This window comes from Papio anubis, chromosome 5 (genome assembly GCF_008728515.1).
Source record: "Papio anubis isolate 15944 chromosome 5, Panubis1.0, whole genome shotgun sequence".
NCBI classification, from domain to species: domain Eukaryota; kingdom Metazoa; phylum Chordata; class Mammalia; order Primates; family Cercopithecidae; genus Papio; species Papio anubis.
Window position 1 is genome coordinate 49,939,285 of NC_044980.1, and position 22,467 is coordinate 49,961,751.

At 37.1% G+C, this 22,467-nt stretch overlaps 1 protein-coding gene and 1 long non-coding RNA gene across 4 annotated transcripts in view; one reads left to right on the plus strand and one right to left on the minus strand.

Annotated features, from left to right (window-relative positions):
• Positions 1-22,467, plus strand: part of MTREX (Mtr4 exosome RNA helicase) — a 124,869-nt gene that overhangs the window by 90,185 nt on the left and 12,217 nt on the right. For both annotated transcript variants that reach the window (XM_021939365.2, XM_003899677.5), the window contains exons 21-25: positions 2,352-2,540; positions 7,901-8,064; positions 13,008-13,113; positions 16,622-16,678; positions 19,007-19,169. In XM_021939365.2, the coding sequence (XP_021795057.2) occupies positions 2,352-2,540; positions 7,901-8,064; positions 13,008-13,113; positions 16,622-16,678; positions 19,007-19,169 (679 nt within the window). The remainder of the gene's footprint in view (positions 1-2,351; positions 2,541-7,900; positions 8,065-13,007; positions 13,114-16,621; positions 16,679-19,006; positions 19,170-22,467) is intronic.
• On the minus strand, positions 5,983-21,274 carry LOC103885103. 2 transcript variants are annotated; one of them, XR_004183714.1, is made up of 4 exons: positions 21,138-21,274; positions 15,125-15,187; positions 12,253-12,386; positions 5,983-6,155 (listed from the first exon to the last, which is right to left on the minus strand). It is a non-coding gene; the product is annotated as an uncharacterized LOC103885103 (long non-coding RNA). The 2 variants fall into 2 exon arrangements; XR_648000.4 differs by lacking the exon at positions 5,983-6,155 and having other exon boundaries at positions 11,698-12,386.

A 22,467-nucleotide genomic window follows, 5' to 3' on the forward strand; every position in this document is an offset into this window, starting at 1 on the left:
ATGTAAATACAGATAGTGTTTATAAAGAGGCAACTGAAATGCTTTTAAATATATTGCTTTCTTTCAGAATACCTATAAATACTGCCAATAGTGGCAATTATTTTTCATAAAAATAATGGCAGCAGATTTTCATGTGGATTTGTCCTCTCTTTGAATCTACCAACAAAGTGAGTTAGTAAAGGAGGACTCAGAAGGAAAACCATTTTACTTTATTCATTATGAGTGAAAACTATAGACTGTATTACAAGTTTTATGTATAAAATCATGTACTGACAGGACTTTTAACCATTTTTTAATATAGTTAATAAATACATGAAATTGTTTAATTTTCAATAGGGAAAATTAAGATTTTGTAGTAAATTTAATTTTCTAGTAGAAACAAGGTGCAGTGGCTCATGCCTGTAATCCCAACTCTTTGGGATGCCACAGCACAAGGATCACCAGAGGCCAGGAATTTGAAACCAACCTGGGCAACATAGTGAGGCCCCCATCTCTACAAAAAATTTAAAAAATAATTTAAAAAGAAATTAGTAGGACTCAGTGGTATGCACCTGTAATCCCAGCTACTCAGGAGGCCAAGGCAGGAGGTTGACTTGATTCCAGGAGTTCCAGGCTACAGTAAGCTGTGATCACATCACTGCACTCTAGCATGTGCAACAGAGGGAGACCTTGTCTCTTTTAAGAAAAAAAAAAAAGGAAGTGATTTTAACAAAGTTATTTAGTTAATAGTTTGAAGAGCATTTACTGTGCAGTGAAGGCTCTGTACTAAAATCTGAGAAAGCAAAGATAGTAGGATGCTTTCAGTGTAGAGTAGGAATTTTTAAGCTGTATTCCGATGGTGGGCTTCATGAAATGAATGATTCTCTGACAGTTTTACAAAATTTTTATGTAGATGTGGATATCTTTTCCAAAACAACCACTTCTAGAAAGTTTTTATCACTGTTGGTCTGGTAGTAAATAAATATATCTTATAAGTTCATTGAAGCGTAAAGTCCCACTGAAATTGTTTTTTCTAATATTTTCAGAATAGCACAGTTTTGAGCAGAAATACACATTAATCATTATTAATTTAGCATTAAGTAATGCCATTATTTTGAAAAAAATAATTGTTTTATACTTCTGGGTTAGGTCAGTTCTCATTTTGCTAAAGTTAAAATTGAAATTAATTTCTTTGTCTATTGGCAAATTTCAGGCTTGTCTGTATTTGTCTTAAACATCCCTGTGCTATATCGTGTTGATATATTTCAGCTTTCACATTAATTTCACGATAACCTGAGTCTCAGTTTTGCATCATGATTTAAACAAAGTTAGACTGTTTTTTTTCTTGGTCCTTCATGGTCCTTTACATAGTCACCACATGGTGAGAAGCCACAGGAGGAAAAATTGGGGAAATTAGCCTGCCAACAGAACCCTTCACATAATGTATAAAGATTTCCCTTTAGCTACATTAATTATACTTTTTAAACTTCAGAACTACAGTTTTAGTGTTTGTTCTGGAACCTCACACCTGTGACTCAGTTTCTTTATATATAAAAATTGGCCAGGCTCATGTGTAAGATTTTTGCGCTGACGCTAGCCCCCTTTGATTAGGGCAGACATATATCTTGAAACTGTACCACATGCACGTACCGGAGATACCAGTCTTTTGAAAGAGCTAGCATTATCTGCTCATTTAGGACAATAATCTGCAAATGTCTTTGAACCCTTTACATTTGTTTTTTACTGTTAATGTGTTTCTCCTCCCCAATTCCCAGTTCCTAACTAGCCAAATCCTATCTTATCTTTAAGGCTTATCCAAGACCCTGAAAGTTTCTCAATAGGATGCCAGCCTACAGTGAGCTATTTCTTCTGTGTACGAATGTGTTTATTGCATTTAACCATTATTCATGTTTTTTTTAAGCTAAAAGTCTCAGGAGCTTTTAAAAAGTCTGTACTTTCCAAGTCAATAGTGCCCTCCCTAGGCATCAACACAAAGGAAATAATCCGAAAGCAGTTTAAACATAGATGTTTAATACAAGATTACTTGTGATGGCAAGAAGTTACAACAATGTTATACAGTAACGAATTTATCAGTAAGTTGTGCCACGTTCAGGACTATGATCGAATTATGACTTGTAGTTTTATTAGTAAATCATAATACATCTGTAAATCATAGGATAGCATTGAAAAGGAGTTTTCAAAAATAAATGCAGGAGAAAAATGCCCTACAATTTAAATTGGCAAAAGACAAAATTATATATGTAGTATACCTTTTATGTCCATGTGCATAGAAAAAAAAGGAAACACTGATTTGGTTTGGTCTTACTAATTTTGACTATAAGATGAAAATGAATTTTATATATTTTTTTCAGGAAGTTCAGAAACGTTTTCCTGACGGCATCCCCTTATTAGACCCTATTGATGATATGGGCATTCAAGATCAAGGGCTGAAAAAAGTCATTCAGAAAGTAGAAGCTTTTGAGCATCGAATGTATTCTCATCCACTTCACAATGATCCAAATTTGGAAACTGTGTATACGCTTTGTGAAAAAAAAGCACAGGTATGGCAGAAACTTGGTTTTTATAGTAGAATTTTATATGTTTCACTGAATAAATATGTGTTTGTCATTTTCTTGTCCTGTTGGTTTAATTGGCTAAAACAGGAAAATGTTAGCTATCTTTTTTTTTTTTTTTTTGAGACGGAGTCTTGCTTTGTCGCCAGGGCTGGAGTGCAGCGGCCGGATCTCAGCTCACTGCAAGCTCCGCCTCCCGGGTTTACACCATTCTCCTGCCTCAGCCTCCCAAGTAGCTGGGACTATAGACGCCCACCACCTCGCCCGGCTAGTTTTTTGTATTTTTTAGTAGAGACGGGGTTTCACCGTGTTAGCCAGGATGGTCTCGATCTCCTGACCTCGTGATCCGCCCGTCTCGGCCTCCCAAAGTGCTGGGATTACAGGCTTGAGCCACCGCGCCTGGCCAGCTATCAGCTATCTTTTAAATAAACTGTCAGCTCTGAACCTGTCAGCTCTCATCAGCAAGACAAGATAAAGTTTATTTTGCTGTAGTTTGATATTTCACATAGGATGTTCTGTTTTTTTCTTCCTTTTTAAAATTGAGATATAATTTACACAGCATAGCACTCACCCTTTTAAAATATCCAGCTCACTGGTTTTTAGTGTATTCGCACATACTTGCAACCATCACCACTATGTAACTTCAGAACATTCTTCTTACCCTCTGAAGGAACTTTATACCCATTAGCAGTCACTCTCTGTTTATCCCATCCTCCAGCCCTTGGCAATCACAAGTCTACTTTCTATCTGTGTGGTTTTGCCTATTCTGGATATTTCTTAAAATAGAATCATGTAATATATGATGTTTATGTCTGCTGTCTTTCACTTAGCATGTCTGCAAGCTTTATGCCTGTTGTAGCATAAATCAGTACTTCATTCCTTTTATGGCCAAATTTTATATGTGTGTGTGACAGAGTCCTGCTGTGTCACCCAGGCTTCAGTCCAGTGGCGTGATTGTGGCTCACTACAACCTCTGCCTCCTGGGTTCAAGCGATTCTCCTGCCTCAGCCTCCCTAGTAGCTAGAATTACAGACATACACCACCATGCCCGCTAATTATTGAATTTTTATTAGAAACAGGGTTTCGCCATGTTGGCCAGGCTGGTCTTGAACTCCTGACCTCAGGTTACCCATCCACCTCAGCCTCCCAGAGTGCTGGGATTACAGGCATGAGCCACCATACCTGGCCTAACTAAATTATATTTTGTTGTGTGGATATGCCATATTTTGTTTACCCGTTCATCAGTTGATGGACAGGACATTTGTTTTTTTTTCTAACTTTTTGGCTATGATGAATAATGCTGCTGTGAACATTTGTATACAAGTTTTTGTATGGATGTTTTGAGTATCTTGAGTGGAAATAGGTAGGATTGCTGGATCCTATGGTAACTCTATATTTACCTTTATGAGAAACTACCAGACTGTTTCCAAAGTGGCTACACCACTTTATGTTCTCACTAGCAATTTACGAGATTTCTGCTTTCTCTACATCTTCGTCAGCACGTGTTATTGTCTATTGTTTTTGCTATAGCTATCTTAATAGTGTCAAATGGTAGTAGTTCAGCTTTTTAGGATAATTAGCTTTCATGTCTAACCAGTAAAAGCATTATTATAAGCATTCTGTATAGCGAATTTAGAAAAAGCTTTTTGACGTGAACACAATCCTTTCCACTACCTACTTTTTTTCAACTGGAATGTATTACACTATACAAATCTCCCTTCCTCCGTGAAACTTAAAACTCCTTGCTGTTGTACTTTTTCAACTTTTATCACATACCACTTTTATCAATACATTTGTCTTTGTGTCTCATAAACTAGATTTTAAGCTCCTTAGAGTCAGATGTTTCATTTTATTTACATTTTCTCATAATGGTCTATTTTTATAAAGTAAATGCCCAGTATTTGTTGGATAAATACATGAGTAGAAACTCCTTTAATAATGTGTTCAGTTCATAGTTTTAAAGCCGTCTCCCTTTCTAGCTTTTTGTGAACTTACATCATATGGTGCTGTAGCAGATAGAGACAATATTGGCTGCATGCTTAGTGAACACATCCATGCTGTGACCCACCTTGAAGTGCTGCTAGGCAGGAAGCTTGCCAGGTGCTTCTCAAGATGAGGAAACTGGGACACAACAAGCTTTCATTACTTACACAGATATCCAGTTGTGCTTCTCACCTGTTCGTCTCTTACCAGGACCATTGCAGCAGCTCTCTCCCTGCTGTCAGTCCCTCCATGGCCACCAGGGTCAGCATTATGTTTCCATAACACAAGAACAGGTAGACTTGAGCATGGTTGAATGATGACTGGAAAGCATCCTTGGAGATGGTTTGAAGGCATTGTCTGAGCTGCTCAAATATACTGAAAAAGACATTGGCTGGCTGAAGGGACTGGCTAAATAAAGTTGTTATGGAGACTCTGCAATAACATGTAAGAAGGCTCATGTATGAGCATTACATGAAAAAAGGATCTGAAATTGAAGTGGACTATGATTACTATTTAGCAGAAATATAAAATACACCAGAAAAGACTGAAAGGAAAACTTCAAGTGGTTGTGTTACAGCAATAAGAGTATAGTGGTCTTTTTTTTCTTTTCCTGCCCCCTGCCCACCATTGTCTATAATGTGCTTTTATATATATATAAGCACATTATATACATATAAGCCGTGGTTGCACCACTGTACTCCAGCCAGGGTGACAGAGTGAGACCCCATCTCTTTAAAAAAAAAAAAAAAAAAGTACATGTATAGTCCAGTTTTTTTCCCATGCTTATATACATATAAGCACATCGTGTGTGTGTGTGTGTGTGTGTGTGTGTGTGTGTGTATACGTATATATATATATATATATATATATATATAATTTCTTTTTTAATGGAAAAAAAATACAGCCTGGGCACAGTGGCTTACACCTGTAAACCCAACACTTTGGGAGGCCAAGGCAGGAAGATCACTTGAAGCCCAGAAGTTTGAGACCAGCCTGGGCAAGATGACAAGACCCCCATCACTGCAAAAAAATTTTAAGAATTAGCCAGGCATGGTAGCATGCACCTGTCATCCCAGGTACTCAGGAGGCTGAGGTAGGAAGGTCACTTAAGCTAAGGAGGTTGAGGCTACAGTGAGCCATGGTTGCACCACTGTACTTCAGCCTGGGTGATAGAGTTAGACCCCATCTCTTTAAAAAAATAAAAATAAAAAGTATACATGTACAGTCCAGACAGTTTTTTTCCCAATATTTTTGATCCATGGTTGGTTGAATCCATGGATGTGGAACCCACAGATAGGGCCAACTGTGTGTCTGTGTTGTTTTATAAATGTGTTGGAAAAGATCTTGTACAGCATTGTCTGGTGTCAGCCACATTTAAATTTTTTAGTGGCCACATTTAAAAAAAGAAACCAGTGGCATTAACTTTAGTAATATTTTTATTTAACCCATTATATCTAAAATATTTTAACATTTTTATATTCAAAATACAAACATTACTTAAGAAAAAAAAATCTTAAATGTTGGACTCTCTTCTACCTTGTAAGCTTTATAAGCCTCACAGTTATTAGCACGATGCTTTGCTCTGCTCACATAGGCATCCTCAGTCACCTCAGTCAAACCCTAAAAAACAATGGTTTGTTCATTTTATTCTGATAGGCCTGAAAAGTCATGCTAGGTAGCGTAGCATTCATTATCTAGCTTGGAAAGCATTGCTTCTTACGACATGGCATTGTGACTACACATCTGTTCATAGAAATATAAATAATCACTAAGAGCTTGCATCTAGCGTCTGATAGCCTGGGCTTGAACCCCATCTTTATCACTCAGTAGCTCTGTTCACAGCAATAGAAATAATTGAAAATAGCTTGGATTCTAGGGTCTGCTAGCCTGGGTTTGAACTCCATCTTTATCACTCAGTAGCTCTGTATTCTTGACCAATTTACTTAGTAATCTCTCTGTGCCTCAGTTTTCTCGTCTGTAAAATGCAGATTTAATATTACTTCCCTACCTTTTAGGATTGCTGTAAGAATGAAATAATGTAAAGCACTAGAAATAGAGGACATAGGTAATCTCTGAATAAATATCAGTTGCTGATCACCTTCATAATTTTTCCTCCTTAGTAGAAGTTTAATAAAGTCTAAAAAATTTCAGCTTAACAAAACTTTTCTGTCAGTGTTTTTCTGAACAACCACTTCAGGATACCATTGTTCTTTGTTCTTGTACTACTGTATGCTTGTCATCGTTGGAAAATATGTAATATTTACTGATTAACTAAATTTTAAAACTTATCTACTCTGAAGGATGACATCAAGATGATACATTTTCATTTTAAGGTTTCATCTATGTTTTGAATAAAGGCCTATTCTCTTTGCTAAAACCATTTCCAGCTTAGGCAAATTCATGATTTAACTTAAGGGCAAAAAGAAGGAATAGTTTTCAGGACATCATGGGGGAAATATAGATAGTCAAGAGAAAAGATTTCTGTACCCTCATTTTTCTTTCCCTGTTCTCTAAGCTATCCCCTGATGCCCTAAGGATGAAAAGCTAGAGCTGCTGGGATTGGTACTTCAGGAGTGTGATTCATTGTACATTGAATCCTGTCTTGGGAGAGCCTATCCTAAATTCACACTGACTTTTTCTACTCTTACAGCCTACCTTGTCTAGCTCACAATATCCAGCTCACTCTCCTCCTTCTAGCCTTCCTCCTTACCTCTCTTCATTTAAGCAAGAGCCATGCTCTGTTCTCTGTCTTCTTTTTTTGTGAGACAGAATCTCGCTTTGTCACCAGGATGGAGTGCAGTGGCGCAATCTCGGCTCACTGCAACCTCTCCCTCCCAGGTTAAAGCAATTCTGCCTCATCTTCCTGAGTAGCTGGGACTACAGGCGCCCGCCACCACACCCAGCTAATTTTTTTTTTTTTTTTTGGTATTTTTAGTAGAGATGGGGTTTCACCATGTTGGCCAGAATGGTCTTGATCTCCTGACCTTGTGATCCGCCAACCTCAGCCTCCCAAAGTGCTGGATTACAGGCATGAGCCACTGTGCCCGGCCTCTGTTCTGTCTTCTTATGCTTTTTACACTTTTTAATATCTGCCTGCTCTGCCTCAGATTTTTCAAATGGACATTTTGTACTTAATATTTTAGGTAGTATTTAATAACTTTTCAGATAAATCATTACTCTTGTGTAATGTTCTGGGAACGTATCTAAGCTCCACTTTCCCCAGTCTCCCCAGCACTGAAGCTTTAACCCAGAAGTATACTGTAAGATGTTCTTAAAAAATATTTTTTGTTTGATTTCATGAATAAATCTCCTTGTACATTGTTCACTTTATTATTGAACTTTCTTTATACTTTTATGTGCTATAGATTGCAATAGATATTAAATCTGCAAAGCGAGAACTGAAGAAAGCGAGAACAGTCCTACAAATGGATGAACTCAAATGTCGCAAACGTGTTTTAAGAAGGTTGGGATTTGCTACTTCTTCTGATGTAATAGAGATGAAAGGACGAGTGGCCTGTGAGATAAGCAGGTAAAATCTGGTTGTTCTAGAAAGTTGATTTTTTTTTTTAAATTTTTAATTTTAATTTTTGTTTATTTTTTTGAGATGGAGTGTCACTGTGTTACCCAGGCTGGAGTGCACTGGGGCAATCTCAGCTCACTACAACTCTTCCTCGCAGGTTTAAGTGATTTTAAAATAACTGTTATCTTTAGGAAGAAAGAGCTTTCTTAAAAATATAAAGTTTGTACAGTACCTTCCACACGTAATACAGTTTTGAACCGTGAAATTGAGAAATTAGAAAAATCTCTTAGATCTCAGTAATTAACACGAGCACTCCAAGCATTTGTATGTATTTCCTTTGACTTTTTTTAATGCCTTGCGGGATTTTTACATAATCTTAGTTTATATATAATTTTGTATACTTTTTAAAATTTATTAACATTTTCCCACCTTGAAACTTAACCTAGTAACCATTATCTTGTTACATGTGTAGCAAACTGTAATGAGATTTTGGACTAATAATAGGATTTTACAACAGCACTTATTATAAGCCACAGTTTAAAACTAGTTATATTATTTTTTGTTTCAGTAATCTTCTGTCACATTACAGATAACATCAAAACTAAATTATTTACAACATCAACAGTTACTTTATGCTCTTACTGTTTTTATGGGTCAGAAATTCAGGAAGAGCTCATTTGGATGGTTCTGGCTCAGTGTCCCCCAGGATTGCTGTCAGACAGGTGGTTAAGCTGTAACAGTAGGAGTCCGGAGCAGCTGGGGAATGTTAGGACCTCTTTCTCTCTGTTAGAGCTTCTCCATGTGGTCTCTCTACGTGGGCTAGTTTGGGCTTCTTCACAGTATGGCAGCCTCAGGATGCTTACATGGTAGCTGAAGGCTCCAGTGTGAGTCTTCTAGCTGGCTAAGGTTGCCTTTTCTGACCTAGCTTTACCTTTTGTAACCTAGCTTTGTTATCATAAGCATCATTTCCACCACATTCTCTTGATTACAGGTGAGTTATAAACCCTCCTGGATTCAAGTGGGGGATAATTAGATTCCACCTCTTAATGGGGAAGTGGCTGTTGTTCAATATGACTTTCTGTGATAATGGAATTGTTCTGTATCTACACTGTTCAGTACAGTAGCCACTATTTAGCATTTGACACGTGCTTCGACGGAGGAACTGAATTTTTTAGTTTATATCATTTTAATTAAAATTGAAATTTCCACGTGTACACGTGGCAGTCTTTATAGATCAGTGCAAATCTAGAAGAACATGTGGTATAGGAGATGCTGTTGTGGCCATCTTTAGAAAATACAATTTATGATACTGTTCTAAAAACTGTGTTAGTTATTTCCCACCATGAGGAATGTCTCCTGACTTAGGAGCCAGTTTGCCTCTGTCCTCCTTAACTGGAAAGTCATAAGCTGGTAGTTCAGGCAATATCCAGTCTGAAGATATATCTTGTTTTGTCTATATAGTGATAATCATCATTTTCAGTGAATATATAAAAGACACTTTTGAAACAGTTTTTTTATGTACTCAGGATGGACAGGACCAGAGAACTACAGGCCTTGTAAATGATTTCAGACTTTCTTAGTAAAAATGTATTTATATCGTTCATCTGTCCAGATGTTACAGACTCAGATGTCTGCATAGAACCAGGAGACTGTGGTGAACAGGACAACTCTTAGCCACCAAAAGGGGGCAGTGACTACCCAGCCCTAGTTAGTTGTTATCACAGGATAATGTGCTATTGAATTTTAATTAATAACATATCCAGGATTAAATCTAAACTGCAGTACTGGTCTACTGATTCATATGCTAACGTTATTGGGATTATTTCCTTCTAATAATTATTGTTTTACAATTAATACAGAAATTTCCTTTAGATATCCACAGTTAGATTTTGTGTTAGAAGAATGGAAATTGATTTTATTCCAAGATACATTTTTCATTTATAATGATAACAATATTATATCAAAGTTTGTTAACTTTCCCCAAAATTTGCAAAAACTGGGGCATCTTCCTAGACTTCTTCTCTCACCCATTTTTGCCTTTTTAAACATTGCCACTGGCTAATGTGTATCCTTCATTATTTTTGGCCTCAATTACTGCAGTTGCCATTCTAATTATTCATTGCCTCCCTTCTTGAGTTTTCAAAACCCAAAGCACAAATCTGGTATGTCGTTCCTCTTTTCTTATTGAAATGGGATCTTGCTCTGTTGCCCAGGCTGGAGTGAACTTGTGCAATCTCGGCTCACTGCAGCCTCAATTTGCCAGGCTCAAGTGATCCTCCTGCCTCAGTCTCCCAAGAACCTGGGACTGTAAGTGTGTGCCACCACGGCTGGCTATTTTTTTTTTTAAGTTTCTGTAGAGACGGGGTCTTGCTATGTTGCCCAGGCTGGTCTTGAACTCCTGTGATTAAGCAGTCCGCCCACCTTAGCCACCTAAAGTGCTGGGATTACAGGTGTGAGCCACTTCACCCAGCACCCCTTTGTGCCATTCTGTTTGGTAAAAGTCCCTCAGTGATTCCTTATTGCTTTTATAATAGATTCCATAATTTAGTATATTCTTACTGTCCCTCTCCAGCAGTCTATTGCCACATCCCACACTGCTTTTCCTTTTGTTTCATATGACCTTTAACCTCCACCCCATGTCCTGCGATTCTTGCATATTTTTGCAAAGAACTTCGAAAGTTGCTCTGAACTTCTTCAATCTGATTTTAGGCTCCTCCCCTTTTTTTCCCCTCATAGCCACTTGTATAAGTCTATTAGAGCTCTCTGTTAGATCACTGTTCTGTGATTATCAGCTTGTCTGCCCCCCACGTTAGACTGTAGCTTCTTGAAATAGTCTTTCCTCATTTGTATTGTTGCCCTCTTTGCTTGACTTAACTCTTAGCTTAACACTAGAGACCCAAATTTAGTTTTTGACTTTTATTTATAAATATTTTAACTGTTGGTAAAGATTATAATAGTTCATGACTTTATTCTTTTTTTAAAGACTTTCCAAAAAGTAAAGGCAAAGTTTACTTTTTTAACAATACAGTACAATTATTTTATGGGTCAACTGAACCCTGATTATAGAAGTCTAGAAACATCATCTTTGTAGTGTTCCTTTTTTAGCTTGAACACAGTTGCAAATTCAGAATTTTTCATTTTCCACCCAAGGAGAAAAATAAGTGAAGATATTTTGCAGTTGTTACTCAAATCAGAAGATAAACACAACAGGACAAAACGTACTGTAGTCAAAGTGGTAATGGTGAGATTGATTATATAAGCAAAGTCTCAGACCCTAGGTAAATTCTCAGACATCATAACTAGTGCATGAACAATATTTTTCTTTTTTTTTTATTTTTATTTTTTGAGACAAGGTCTAGCTCTGTCACCCAGGCTGGAATGCAGTGGCAAGATCATGGCTCACTGCAGTCTTGACCTCCTGGGCTTAAATGATCCTCCCACATCAGCCTCCTGAGTAGCTGGGACTCCAGGCATGTGCCACCACGCTCAGCTAATTTTTGTATTGCTTTGTAGAGACAGGGTTTTGCCATGTTGTTAGGCTAGTCTTAAACTCCTGGGCTCAAGCGATCTACCTGTTTCAGCTTCCCAAAGCGCTGGGATTACAGCCATGAGCCACTGTGCTCAGCTGAACAATATATTTCTAGGGACAAATATATATATACACACACACACACATATATTTAAATATATATATTTAAATATATATATTTATGAGATTATTCATTTAATCATTCAACAGAAAGGACGTAGTTATGTAATGTCTATGATGAGAACCTGGACCATCTCATTTTGCTAAAAGGACTTGTAATAGTAGTCTCATCTTTTATGATTTGTGCACCAAAGTTTCCTTATATGGTCCACAAGTAGTCAAATACACAGTTGTGTATATAAGGAAATTGGAAAGAAACAGATGATGAAGAAATTTTTTAAAACCTGTTGATCATTCTAATCTTTGTAATAATAAATATATTGTCCTTATAAGTCTGTACATGAAAATGTTTTACAGTTATGGAGGAAAGAAGGTGACCTTCCTCTCCTCAACAAAATCAAGTTGTCAGTTTAAAAAAATGTATTTTGATGATGCAAAGAGGACTCAGAAGTAGTAAGCTAGGACTTAAAAGAGATATAAATCTGGAATTGTAATTTTGACAGGGCAAGTGTGAGAAGAAACAGAAGTAGTGATGAGCTGGTACCTACCTATTAAAGATGTACTTGAAATCTAGAATTGTATTTCCTAGATGGATATTTTTCAGATTCGTGGATGACAATTGGTGACCAGCAGTTTGTTGCATTCAAAGGCTCTTGCCCATCTTGGTTATATACCTTTCAGCCTTTAGAAAATATGAATTAAAATGTGAGTCTTCTGGCCAGGCGTGGCATCTCACACCTGTAATCCCAGCATTTGGGGAGACCGAGGCAGGAGGACTGCTTGAGCTCAGGAGTTCCAGACCAACCTGGACAATATAGCAAGACCCCATCTCTACTATAATATAAAAACTTTAAAAAATTACAACATAAAAATTAGAAAATGTGGGTCTTCTTATGAGTACATTTTAATTAAGATTTCTAATAAAATTGTTTTTCATTATTTTTAGTCTACAGATTATTTGTAAAATAACTGAAAAGTAATTATAAGAGTCCTTTGGCCCTAGAAAATAAATGACAGTGATGATTTTTCCTAGCGTACTAAAGGTTAAGAAATTGTTCTTATTTCAGTGAATGTTTGCATTTTGATATTTGAAATCTTTATGTGAAATCCCCATTTTACATTGATTATGTAATCTATCAGTAATTATAAAGATCTGCTTTGTCCTTAAATCATTGTCATTCCTCATTGATTACTCCTTAAGGTCAAATAATATGTTTTATTAAAAACTACATGTTAAAGGCATATGTGTGTGTGCATGTGTGTTCTGACATTTTAAATTTATTCTTTTGTTTTGCCGTTGTAGTGCTGATGAGCTCCTTCTAACTGAGATGATGTTTAATGGCCTTTTCAATGACCTTTCTGCAGAACAGGCAACAGCATTATTAAGCTGCTTTGTGTTTCAAGAGAATGTGAGTTAATTGATTTAGCACATCTTATTAATTCACACATCATGTAATTAATAGTGTTATGGCTGTATTATCAAATATTACTAATACTTACATATTACAGGTTAATGTTAATTGGAAATCACAGCAACTTTAACACAAATGTACTAAGAAAATTGAATGATTAAATACATATTATTAGAAAGAATAAAATAAGATTTGTTAACAGTCACTATTAATTAGATTTTAAGTTTTAAATTTGTTCTGTAACCCAATTCATTGAACATTTGGCCGAGTCCTAGACAGTCCTAGAACTAAAAAGATGAATGAGAATAAAACTAGGAAAGTCTGATAAAAATGAAAGTGGGGAGTGAGGTTGAATTAACTCTACTCCCCAGTATTGAAGAATAATGAGGAAGCAGTCCGTCCTGCTAGGAACTGAAACATTAGTTTTCATGGGCACGGTTTGAGTTAGTGATTATAAGATCCTTGTTGGTTTGGCAGCAGTTTTTTTTATATGAGTAATTAGTTCACTTTCCACAGTTCTTAAGAAATCAAAAAATGGAGTGCTGAATGGAACACATAAGAACACTGATTATCCTTGTACTGCATTCCAAAAACCAGTATGATTCATTTTTAAAAGTAAGATGTGTTGTTTTACATTTAAAATTTAAGACTTTATTTATTGTAGATGAAGTGGATAGAATGAGAATAAGACAAGGACATCTGCCTTCTAAAAATAATTTAATATTCTAAATTTTTGGAAGACTTTTTACTCTACATAGTTTAACTTTTAAGTAAATTGTGTAGGACAAATTGTAGAGTTTTTTTTTTAAGTTCCACAGCTCTTAAATCTTGGGGCAAGATGTCAGTATAAGGAGTTTAGATTTATTCATTGAAACCACACCTAATTGGTCTGTTTACCTGTTAACTGTTTCCCTATTTATTAATTAGATCAAATATATTACTTCTTGAAGTAGATAGGTACTTTTCTCAGGTCCCTGATTACTGATTAGAATCACAGCTGTTAGTGGCAATGATAACAAATAGGACAATAATCCAAAAACAGTTTATGCTTTCCTGAGATTGCCTACTATGCACCTGTGAAATATGCATACAAAATAGTGTTTTTCCTTAGGCTCAAAATTTTATTATATCAATTTCCAAGATAAAAATAATTAAGAACATTTGTCAAACTTGGAATAGGAAGGTTCAGGGATTTAGGTTTGTAAATAGTTTGGGGATAGGTGGTCTTCTACCCATGTCACATTTTGTCTTACTTTTCATTATTTGTGTGTTCTTGTTGTTTTATACTGTGGCACTATTACAGTAGTTCCTTTTTCTGAGAGGCCAGTTATATTCCCTCTTCAAAGGAGTTGGTTAAGCCAAACCACAGCTCTTAACTCTTGGGGCAAGATGTCAATATGTGCAGTTAACATTTATTCAGTGAAGCCACACTTTGTTATATACAGTGTCATCAATTCTTGTGGTGGCGCCTTTTAACATTGAGATGAAAGATTGTACTAATTGTCATGTGGATTTTTCTTGATGCTTTTAACAGAATGTTTTCTGCCAAAAAGAATGTTGTCTTCTAGTAAATATAGTAAAATACTTGTTATAAGTAAAGATGAAATTTGCTTAATATAATAAGTTCTATTTTAAAATGTATTTATAAAACTATCTCAACATTTAAAAAATAATATTTAAAAGGTTACATAAATCTTCATAATATAAAGATCAAGTGCACACAAAAATTAAGTGCCCAATGAGGGCAGTGTACAGATCTAAGCACCAGAGATGCAGCAGAAATGTTTGCTTTCCTGATACTTACATGCTAGTGGATGAAGATAAAGAAATACAATACACATACATTCTATCAAATGGGGGTGAAGATTTTTGGAGAGAAGTGAGAAGAGTCAGATCACTGGGGGGTTGGGGTTACTATTTTAAATAAGATGATTAGAAAAGGCCTCACTAATGAAGTGAAATTTACATTGAGGCCTACAGGAGAGATGAGGGAACAAACTGTACATACCTGGTGGGAGAACGTTGTTAAAATCACAGTTAACCTCCTCATATCAGAACTGGTGCCTTCTACCTATAGTGAACAGTAGAGAGGAATGTGATGAGTAACTGTTGACCATGAATAGACACAATATCAAACACATTTCACAGTCTTGGGTTCTTTATTAAACTGAGATATTAAGGTCATTCTGGCTATTTTGCTTTTTTGCCATTCATGAATAATTTCTGGTTTTAGCAACAATAATATAGAATCTGGTTCTTGATTTATTAAACATATATGCATGATGCAAATCAAAATCAAGTCCTATGTAAGTACAGGTGCTTAAAATAAAGGCAGATATGTCGCAACTAACCTACAGTTGCTTTAAAAAAAAAAAATTTTAGGGATCGGGCATGGTGGCTCATGCCTGTAATCCCAGCACTTTGGGAGGTTGAGGCAGGCAAATCATGAGGTCAGGAGTCAACATCAGCCTGACCAACATTGTGAAACCCCGTCTCTACTAAAAATACAAAAATTAGCTGGGCATGGTGGCGCGCACCTGTAATCCCAGCTACTAAGGATGCTGAGGCAGGGGAATCGCCTGAACCTGGGAGGTAGAGGTTGCAGTGAGCCGAAATCGCACCATTGCACTCCAGCCTGGGCAACAGAGTGAGACTCTGTCTCAAAAAAAAAAAATTAGCTATAATTACTTTAAACCCTGTTTCACACATACATACATACCATTCTTATAGTAATTTTATTTTTGTACAGTAACTACCTTTGTCAAAAATTTCTTCACAAATAATGTCTGTTGTTCTCATGATAAACCTATTCATTTTGAGGATCTGGTTTTATTTTTCTTTGACAGGGAAAAAACCAATACACAGAATTAAGCAGCTTGTCCAACTTAATTTGGCTAGTTAGTGATAGACCTGAAACTCCATTGTATTATTCAGAAATTGACAGAATTTTCAACTGTAGGAAAGCAATACTAAGAATACTGAAACTCAGATTAAACTTCTAGCTGTCTTATACTTCGTTAGAGTTAGAACATCTGTGTAAAATAAAAATTGGGGACATTATTTTTAACGTACTTTATCCTGAGTTTTCAGTTTCTAACTTTTCAGTTTCTACAGATTGAAAGTTGCCTAGAAACTAAAACTATATCAAAGATAAACTATGATAAAACCCTTTAATGTTGATGCAACTGAACTACTGCATATGTTTACAGTATTTACCCTCCCACAGTTCCATGGATAATCACAAAAAGCAGCTAGTTAGCACACTGCAAATGTAGCGGTGTGTTTTCCTCTGAAATGTAATAACAGAATATTATAATTTAGGATGAGAGGAATAGTGATTTTGCCTGTGTAAACTGAATTGATTAGAAACTCTAAGTGCTAATGACTGAGGTCTTATAATTTTGACTGTCTTACAAGCTTTGTTTAATTTGTTAAAACAGGTAGTGTGAAAAACCAAGAACTTTAAATGTGGGTTTTTATATCTTATTTTCCCTTTCTTTTATAGTCTAGTGAGATGCCCAAATTAACAGAACAATTAGCAGGACCACTTCGTCAAATGCAGGTAAAAAAAATTTTTTTTTTGAACTACATATTTTATGAATAGTAGATTGTAAAATAAACTTTTTTGATAATCTAATCATAGTGGTTTATCATTTCATAGAGATAAGCTATAAGGATTAAATATGTCACTTGATGTCAGTCATGTAACTTAATGTTACTCTGCTAACATCTCTTGTGATTTTTACTTTAATAATTAAACAGTATTTCTTTCCCATTATTGTAATGAACTGTATAGCATTATTGTGAAAGGAGATTAAAAACTTCATAATGTAAATAGGCTGTACTGACAGCTCAGTACATGTGTCATTTTCTTCCTCAGTACTAATAATGGTATCTTGATGGATTAGGATTTAGTTTATTTTTAATTCTTTGCACATTTTTTCATTCCGGTTTATAACAAAGTTTTGTTGTTTCATTTTGTTGTTTTGTTTTTGAGACAGTCTCACTCCCTTACTGAGGCCTGGAGTGCAGTGGCGTGATCTGGGCTCACTGCAATCTCCACCTCCTGCATTCAAGCGATTCTCCTGCCTCAATGTCCTGAATAGCTGGGATTACAGGCCTGCCACCACGCTCGGCTAATTTTTGTATTTTTAGTAGAGATGAGGTTTCACCATGTTGACCAGGCTGGTCTCGAACTCCTGAGCTCATGTGATCCTCCAACCTCGGCCTCTCAAAGTGCTGGGATTACAGATGTGAGCCACTGTGCCCAGCCTATAACAAGAGTTTTAAAATCTGTTTTATCATAAGAAATTGTTTGTCTCTGGGTCCTCAAAGCCACAGTAGTTTATAGTTAGTAATAAATTTATCTCATTAATGTCATAGGATAAGCCGATTTTATCTGCCTTTTCAACATTAGACAAAGACAAGGAAAGATGAGCTAAGGAATTACAAGAGAGGAACAAAAACATGTGTCATAAAAAGGCCCCTTCAGAACAACAGACACTGGTGCCTAGTTGAGGGAGGAGAGTGGGAGGAAGGAGAGGTTGAGGAAGAAAAAATGTAAAAAACCTGTGGCATATTATGCTTAGTACTCAGCTGACTAAATAATCTATACACCAAACCCCTGAGTCACAAGTTTACCTACATAAGAAACCTGTACGCATATCCCTGAGCCTAAAATAAAAGTTAAAATATTTTAAAAATAATAATTCAAAAAATTCTGATTAAAATAAAAAGGCTGGTTCAATGGAACATGTAACATGCGTTAAAATCACTAAGAAATTGGCCGGGCGCGGTGGCTCAAGCCTGTAATCCCAGCACTTTGGGAGGCCGACGCAGTTGATCAATGAGGTCAGGAGATCGAGACCATCCTGGCTAACATGGTGAAACCCCGCTCTACTAAAAATACAAAAAAATTAGCCGGGCTGCAGGGAAGGGCGCCTGTAGTCCCAGCTACTTGGGAGGCTGAGGCAGAGAATGGCGGAACCCGGGAGGCGGAGTTTGCAGGAGCCGAGATCGCCACTGCACTCCAGCCTGGGCTACAGAGCCAGACTCGGCCTCAAAAAAAAAAAAAAAGAACGCCGGGCGCCGGTGGCTCAAGCCTGTAATCCCAGCACTTTGGGAGGCCGAGACGGGCGGATCACGAGGACAGGAGATTGAGACCATCCTGGCTAACACGGTGAAACCCCGCCTCTACTAAAAATACAAAACTAGCCGGGCGTGGTGGCTGGGTGCCTGTGGTCCCAGCTGGTTTTGGGAGGCTGAGGCAGGAGAATACGCGGAACCCGGGAGGCAGCAGAGCTTGCAGTGAGCTGAGATCCGCCATTGCACTCCAGCCTGGGTGGCAGAGCGCAGACTCTCTCAAAAAAAAAAAAAAATCACTAAAAATTTAAATTTCAGAACCATAGCCCTATAGGTTCATAGGCCTAGGAGTTTTTGGTCTTTTAGATTGCCAAGTAAAGAAGAATGAAGTTTCCCAACTTAGAGGAAAACAATATGAAGATATGTACATTTTTAACCATTGTTGGGGGAAAATTTATTTTCCTCTAGGATTTGTATTTCTCTAAATCTGTTTTGTAATGAAATAGAGATTAGCTAAATGCTGCTCTTGAATACTTTTAATGAAGAGTTCTGTCTGTTTGTTGAAAAGGTATCACTGGCTGAAAAGCATGCTCTTGATACATTTACGTCAACATAATGGGAAAGATTGGCTGTTTGATCACTTAGTAATGGAACAGGCACTGTGCCTACTTAGGAGCAGAATGTCCACATTGCAGACATAATACCTAGGAAGAAAAAGGGACCTCCTGGAATACTGGCTTGGAAACCTAAAGAATAGGGTGATATGGGAGATCATAAGTAAGGAATTTTAACTCTTTTATCTTTAAAGGAATGTGCTAAAAGAATCGCAAAAGTTTCAGCAGAAGCCAAATTGGAAATTGATGAGGAAACTTATCTAAGCTCATTTAAACCTCACTTAATGGATGTAGTATATACCTGGGCAACTGGAGCTACATTTGCCCATATCTGCAAAATGACAGATGTCTTTGAAGGTATGGTTAAATTTTACATATATATATTTACAGTATAAGAAATACAGTTAGGATGGTATTGTTTTAACTAAACAAGAATAATATGTATTTTTAATATTTGGTAATTAAATGAAATCTCCCTATTATATAGATTAAAAAATATTCTCCACAAATTCTTTGTATTATTTAATAAGCATAGTCTGTTCATTAGAAAGTCCTTTAGAATCTAAACTTTATAATTCTGTGCAGTTATAATTCTATGAGTTTCTACAGTCACAAGCAGATGACCCTAATAAGTCATATTTATGTGGGCATTTTTCCTTTTCACTTCTGTTCTCCTGGTGAGCTATATAATTCCACTAAAAATAGCAGAGCTGAAAATGATCAGTCATTCCCTATGTAATAACTGACTTGGCTTTAGTCAGACTGTTATTGCAGCATGAATCAGATTAAATTTAATGAGCAGGACTTTAAGAGACTGAAGAATAATTGTTACTCAACTGAAGAGAAATTTTAGATGAAAAAACTAAGGCAAAAGAAATATAAGGAAAAATTATAAGTGAATTATAAGAAGCAAAAAAATAAGTAGACTGTTTAAACAAAACCATATTTTAAAATGCTGCATTCAGTAGGAAAAGATTGGCTTATGTGTTTATAAATGGCCAGTTGTATTTACTGAATGAGATAATTTACATTGAACTTTCTTAAAAATGAAAATACGTGAGTTCTGTATAGAGATTATAATAAGTACGGCTACTATTGCTTATAGATTTAGTTTGAGAAAAATTACATGTTTAACATGCCCAATATTATAGACCTTTCTGTCATGCGTGTCCGTGTGAAGAGACCACCAAACAGGCTTTGTATGAGCAACACGGCTGTTTATTTCACGTGGGTGCAGGCGGGCTGAGTCCGAAAAGAGAGTCATCGAGGGGAGATAAGGGTGGGGCTGTTTTATAGGATTTGGGTAGGTAAAGGAAAATTACAGTCAAAGGGGGGTTGTTCTCTGGCGGGCTGGAGTAGGGGTCACAAGGTGCTCAGTAGGGGAGCTTTTTGAGCCAGGATGAGCCAGCAAGAGGAATTTCACAAGATAATATCATTGCTTAAGGCAAGGACTGGCCATTTTCACTTCTTTTGTGGTGGAATGTCATCAGTTAAGGTAAGGCAGGGCATTTGCACTTCTTTTGTGATTCTTCAGTTACTTCAGGCCATCTGGGCATATAAGTGCAAGTCACAGGGGATGCAATGGCTTGGCTTGGGCTCAGAGGCCTGACACTTTCAACTGATATTCTTAAAGAAGTAATAGATTACTGATTTTATGAATCAGTTATTTTTATGCTGCATAGGTTAAACTGCTCTGCAACAGAATATTAAAAACTTAAAACTGAGGACCTTTACTGTATTGACTATATTGAACTTTATGGGTTTTAAGGTTTTTAATGTTAAAGTTTATAGCACCTTTTAAAATTACGTTATTGTATCTTACATATTTTTTCTAGGGTTCATAAACTTCTAAGTCTCCTCTAAATGATCATTTAGTCAAACAGTCCCAAAGCATCCTTTGAATTCTGTTACTGGGAAAGTCATTGTTCATTAAGTAGGTATTATATGCTGAACATTGTGCTAAGAGCTCTGTATAATTTACATGTAATCACCAAATAGCAATTCAGGGTAGATATTATCTCTACTTTGCACAAGGAGACTATGGTAAGCAGTTTGGCCAAGGTGATGTGACAGCAGGATGATTTAAACTCTGGTCTCTGTAACTACATGTAACTTCACTTAAGCACCATAGCACCTTATCCTTAAATTTTGGATCACCTGAAAATTTCTTAAACCCTACACTAGACTATACCATCTCCATCCACAGAAAATTCATGCTTGGAGTAATACTAAATAGGTCTCTAATAGTGGATGATGTTTAGCAACATCTCTAATAGTTAATGGTGTTTGGCTGAGTCAGTGAGAAGAGGGATGATTTGTACTTACTGATGAAAATTGCTTAAAACAGGAGCACAGGTTGGTATATGACAATTGTATGTTTCAGCAGCACTCAGGCATCACATAGAGCACCACCAATCTTCAGTCTGACATCTTTTTGGAACATAAGGATGAAATTAGTAACTGTTCAATGCCTAAATAATTCCAAGACTTGTTAATACAATACTCATATTTATATAATATCTGCTTCTCTGAAAAGTCAAAACACAATGACATAAAACAATAGTGGTACATGGCAAAGAGTAGCCCTTTTTTTTTTTTTTTTTAAGAAAAGTAAAAAGCAGGCCAGGCCCGGTGGCTCACGTCTGTAATCCCAGCACTTTGGGAGGCCAAGGTGGGCATATCATGAGGTCAGGAGATCGAGACCATCCTGGCTAACATGGTGAAACCCCGTCTCTATTTTAAAAACTACAAAAAATTAGCTGGGCGTGGTGGCAGGCGCCTGTAGTCCCAGCTACTCGGGAGGCTGAGGCAGGAGAATGGCATGAACCCGGGAGGTGGAGCTTGCAGTGAGCCGAGATCACCGCCACTGCACTCCAGCCTAGGTGACAGAGCAAGACACTGTCTCAAAAAAAAAAAAAAAGTAAAAAGCAGGGGCAGTAGACCTGGCCTGTCAGATGAGTATATTTTTTTTAAAAATCTAGGAATTAATATAAAATTGTCTTAATGGATTATTTTTTCTGTTCTTTCTGCCTAAGTGGAAGTTACCGCAGTATGGAAGATGAATCCTAAACTGCCAAATTGAAGATGGTTTGTAGCTCGTACTAGTTGCCAGCTATGAGTTGACTTTTTCCACAGCATACTGTTAGGCAGGAATCTAGACCTAACATGGCGGTGTTACCCAGCGTAGCAGGCCTTTTGTTAAAGACTTCCCTTCCTCTTTGAACACACCCTCAGACTTACATACGTCAGAGGTTCCGGCTGGGCAACCACACTCCCCCATGACTTACAGCTCACCTGCATTCCACAAGTTCATAAACAGCAGTTTTGGTTAACAGTTTCCAAAGACCCCTTCCCCGTGACCCTTACTCAACTCCTGCCCTAGTAGTTTCAAGACCTCCCAGGCCCTGTTTGCACAACCAGCTTCCCTACCTCTCGGGCTATAAAAAGCCCGTACCCTCCTCCCTCAGTGCGACTTCCTCGGCCCACACCTTTGGACCGAGGAACCTCGCCCACAAGCCCTAATAAAAGGCTATTCTCACTGCCATTTGCCTTGTGTCTTCGTTCCTGGTTCGGCTCCAGCCTCAGTTTCCCCTTACATTTGGTGCCGAAACCCGGGAGGAGACCCCGCTCCCTGGACCCCTGCCGCGTCGGGCAG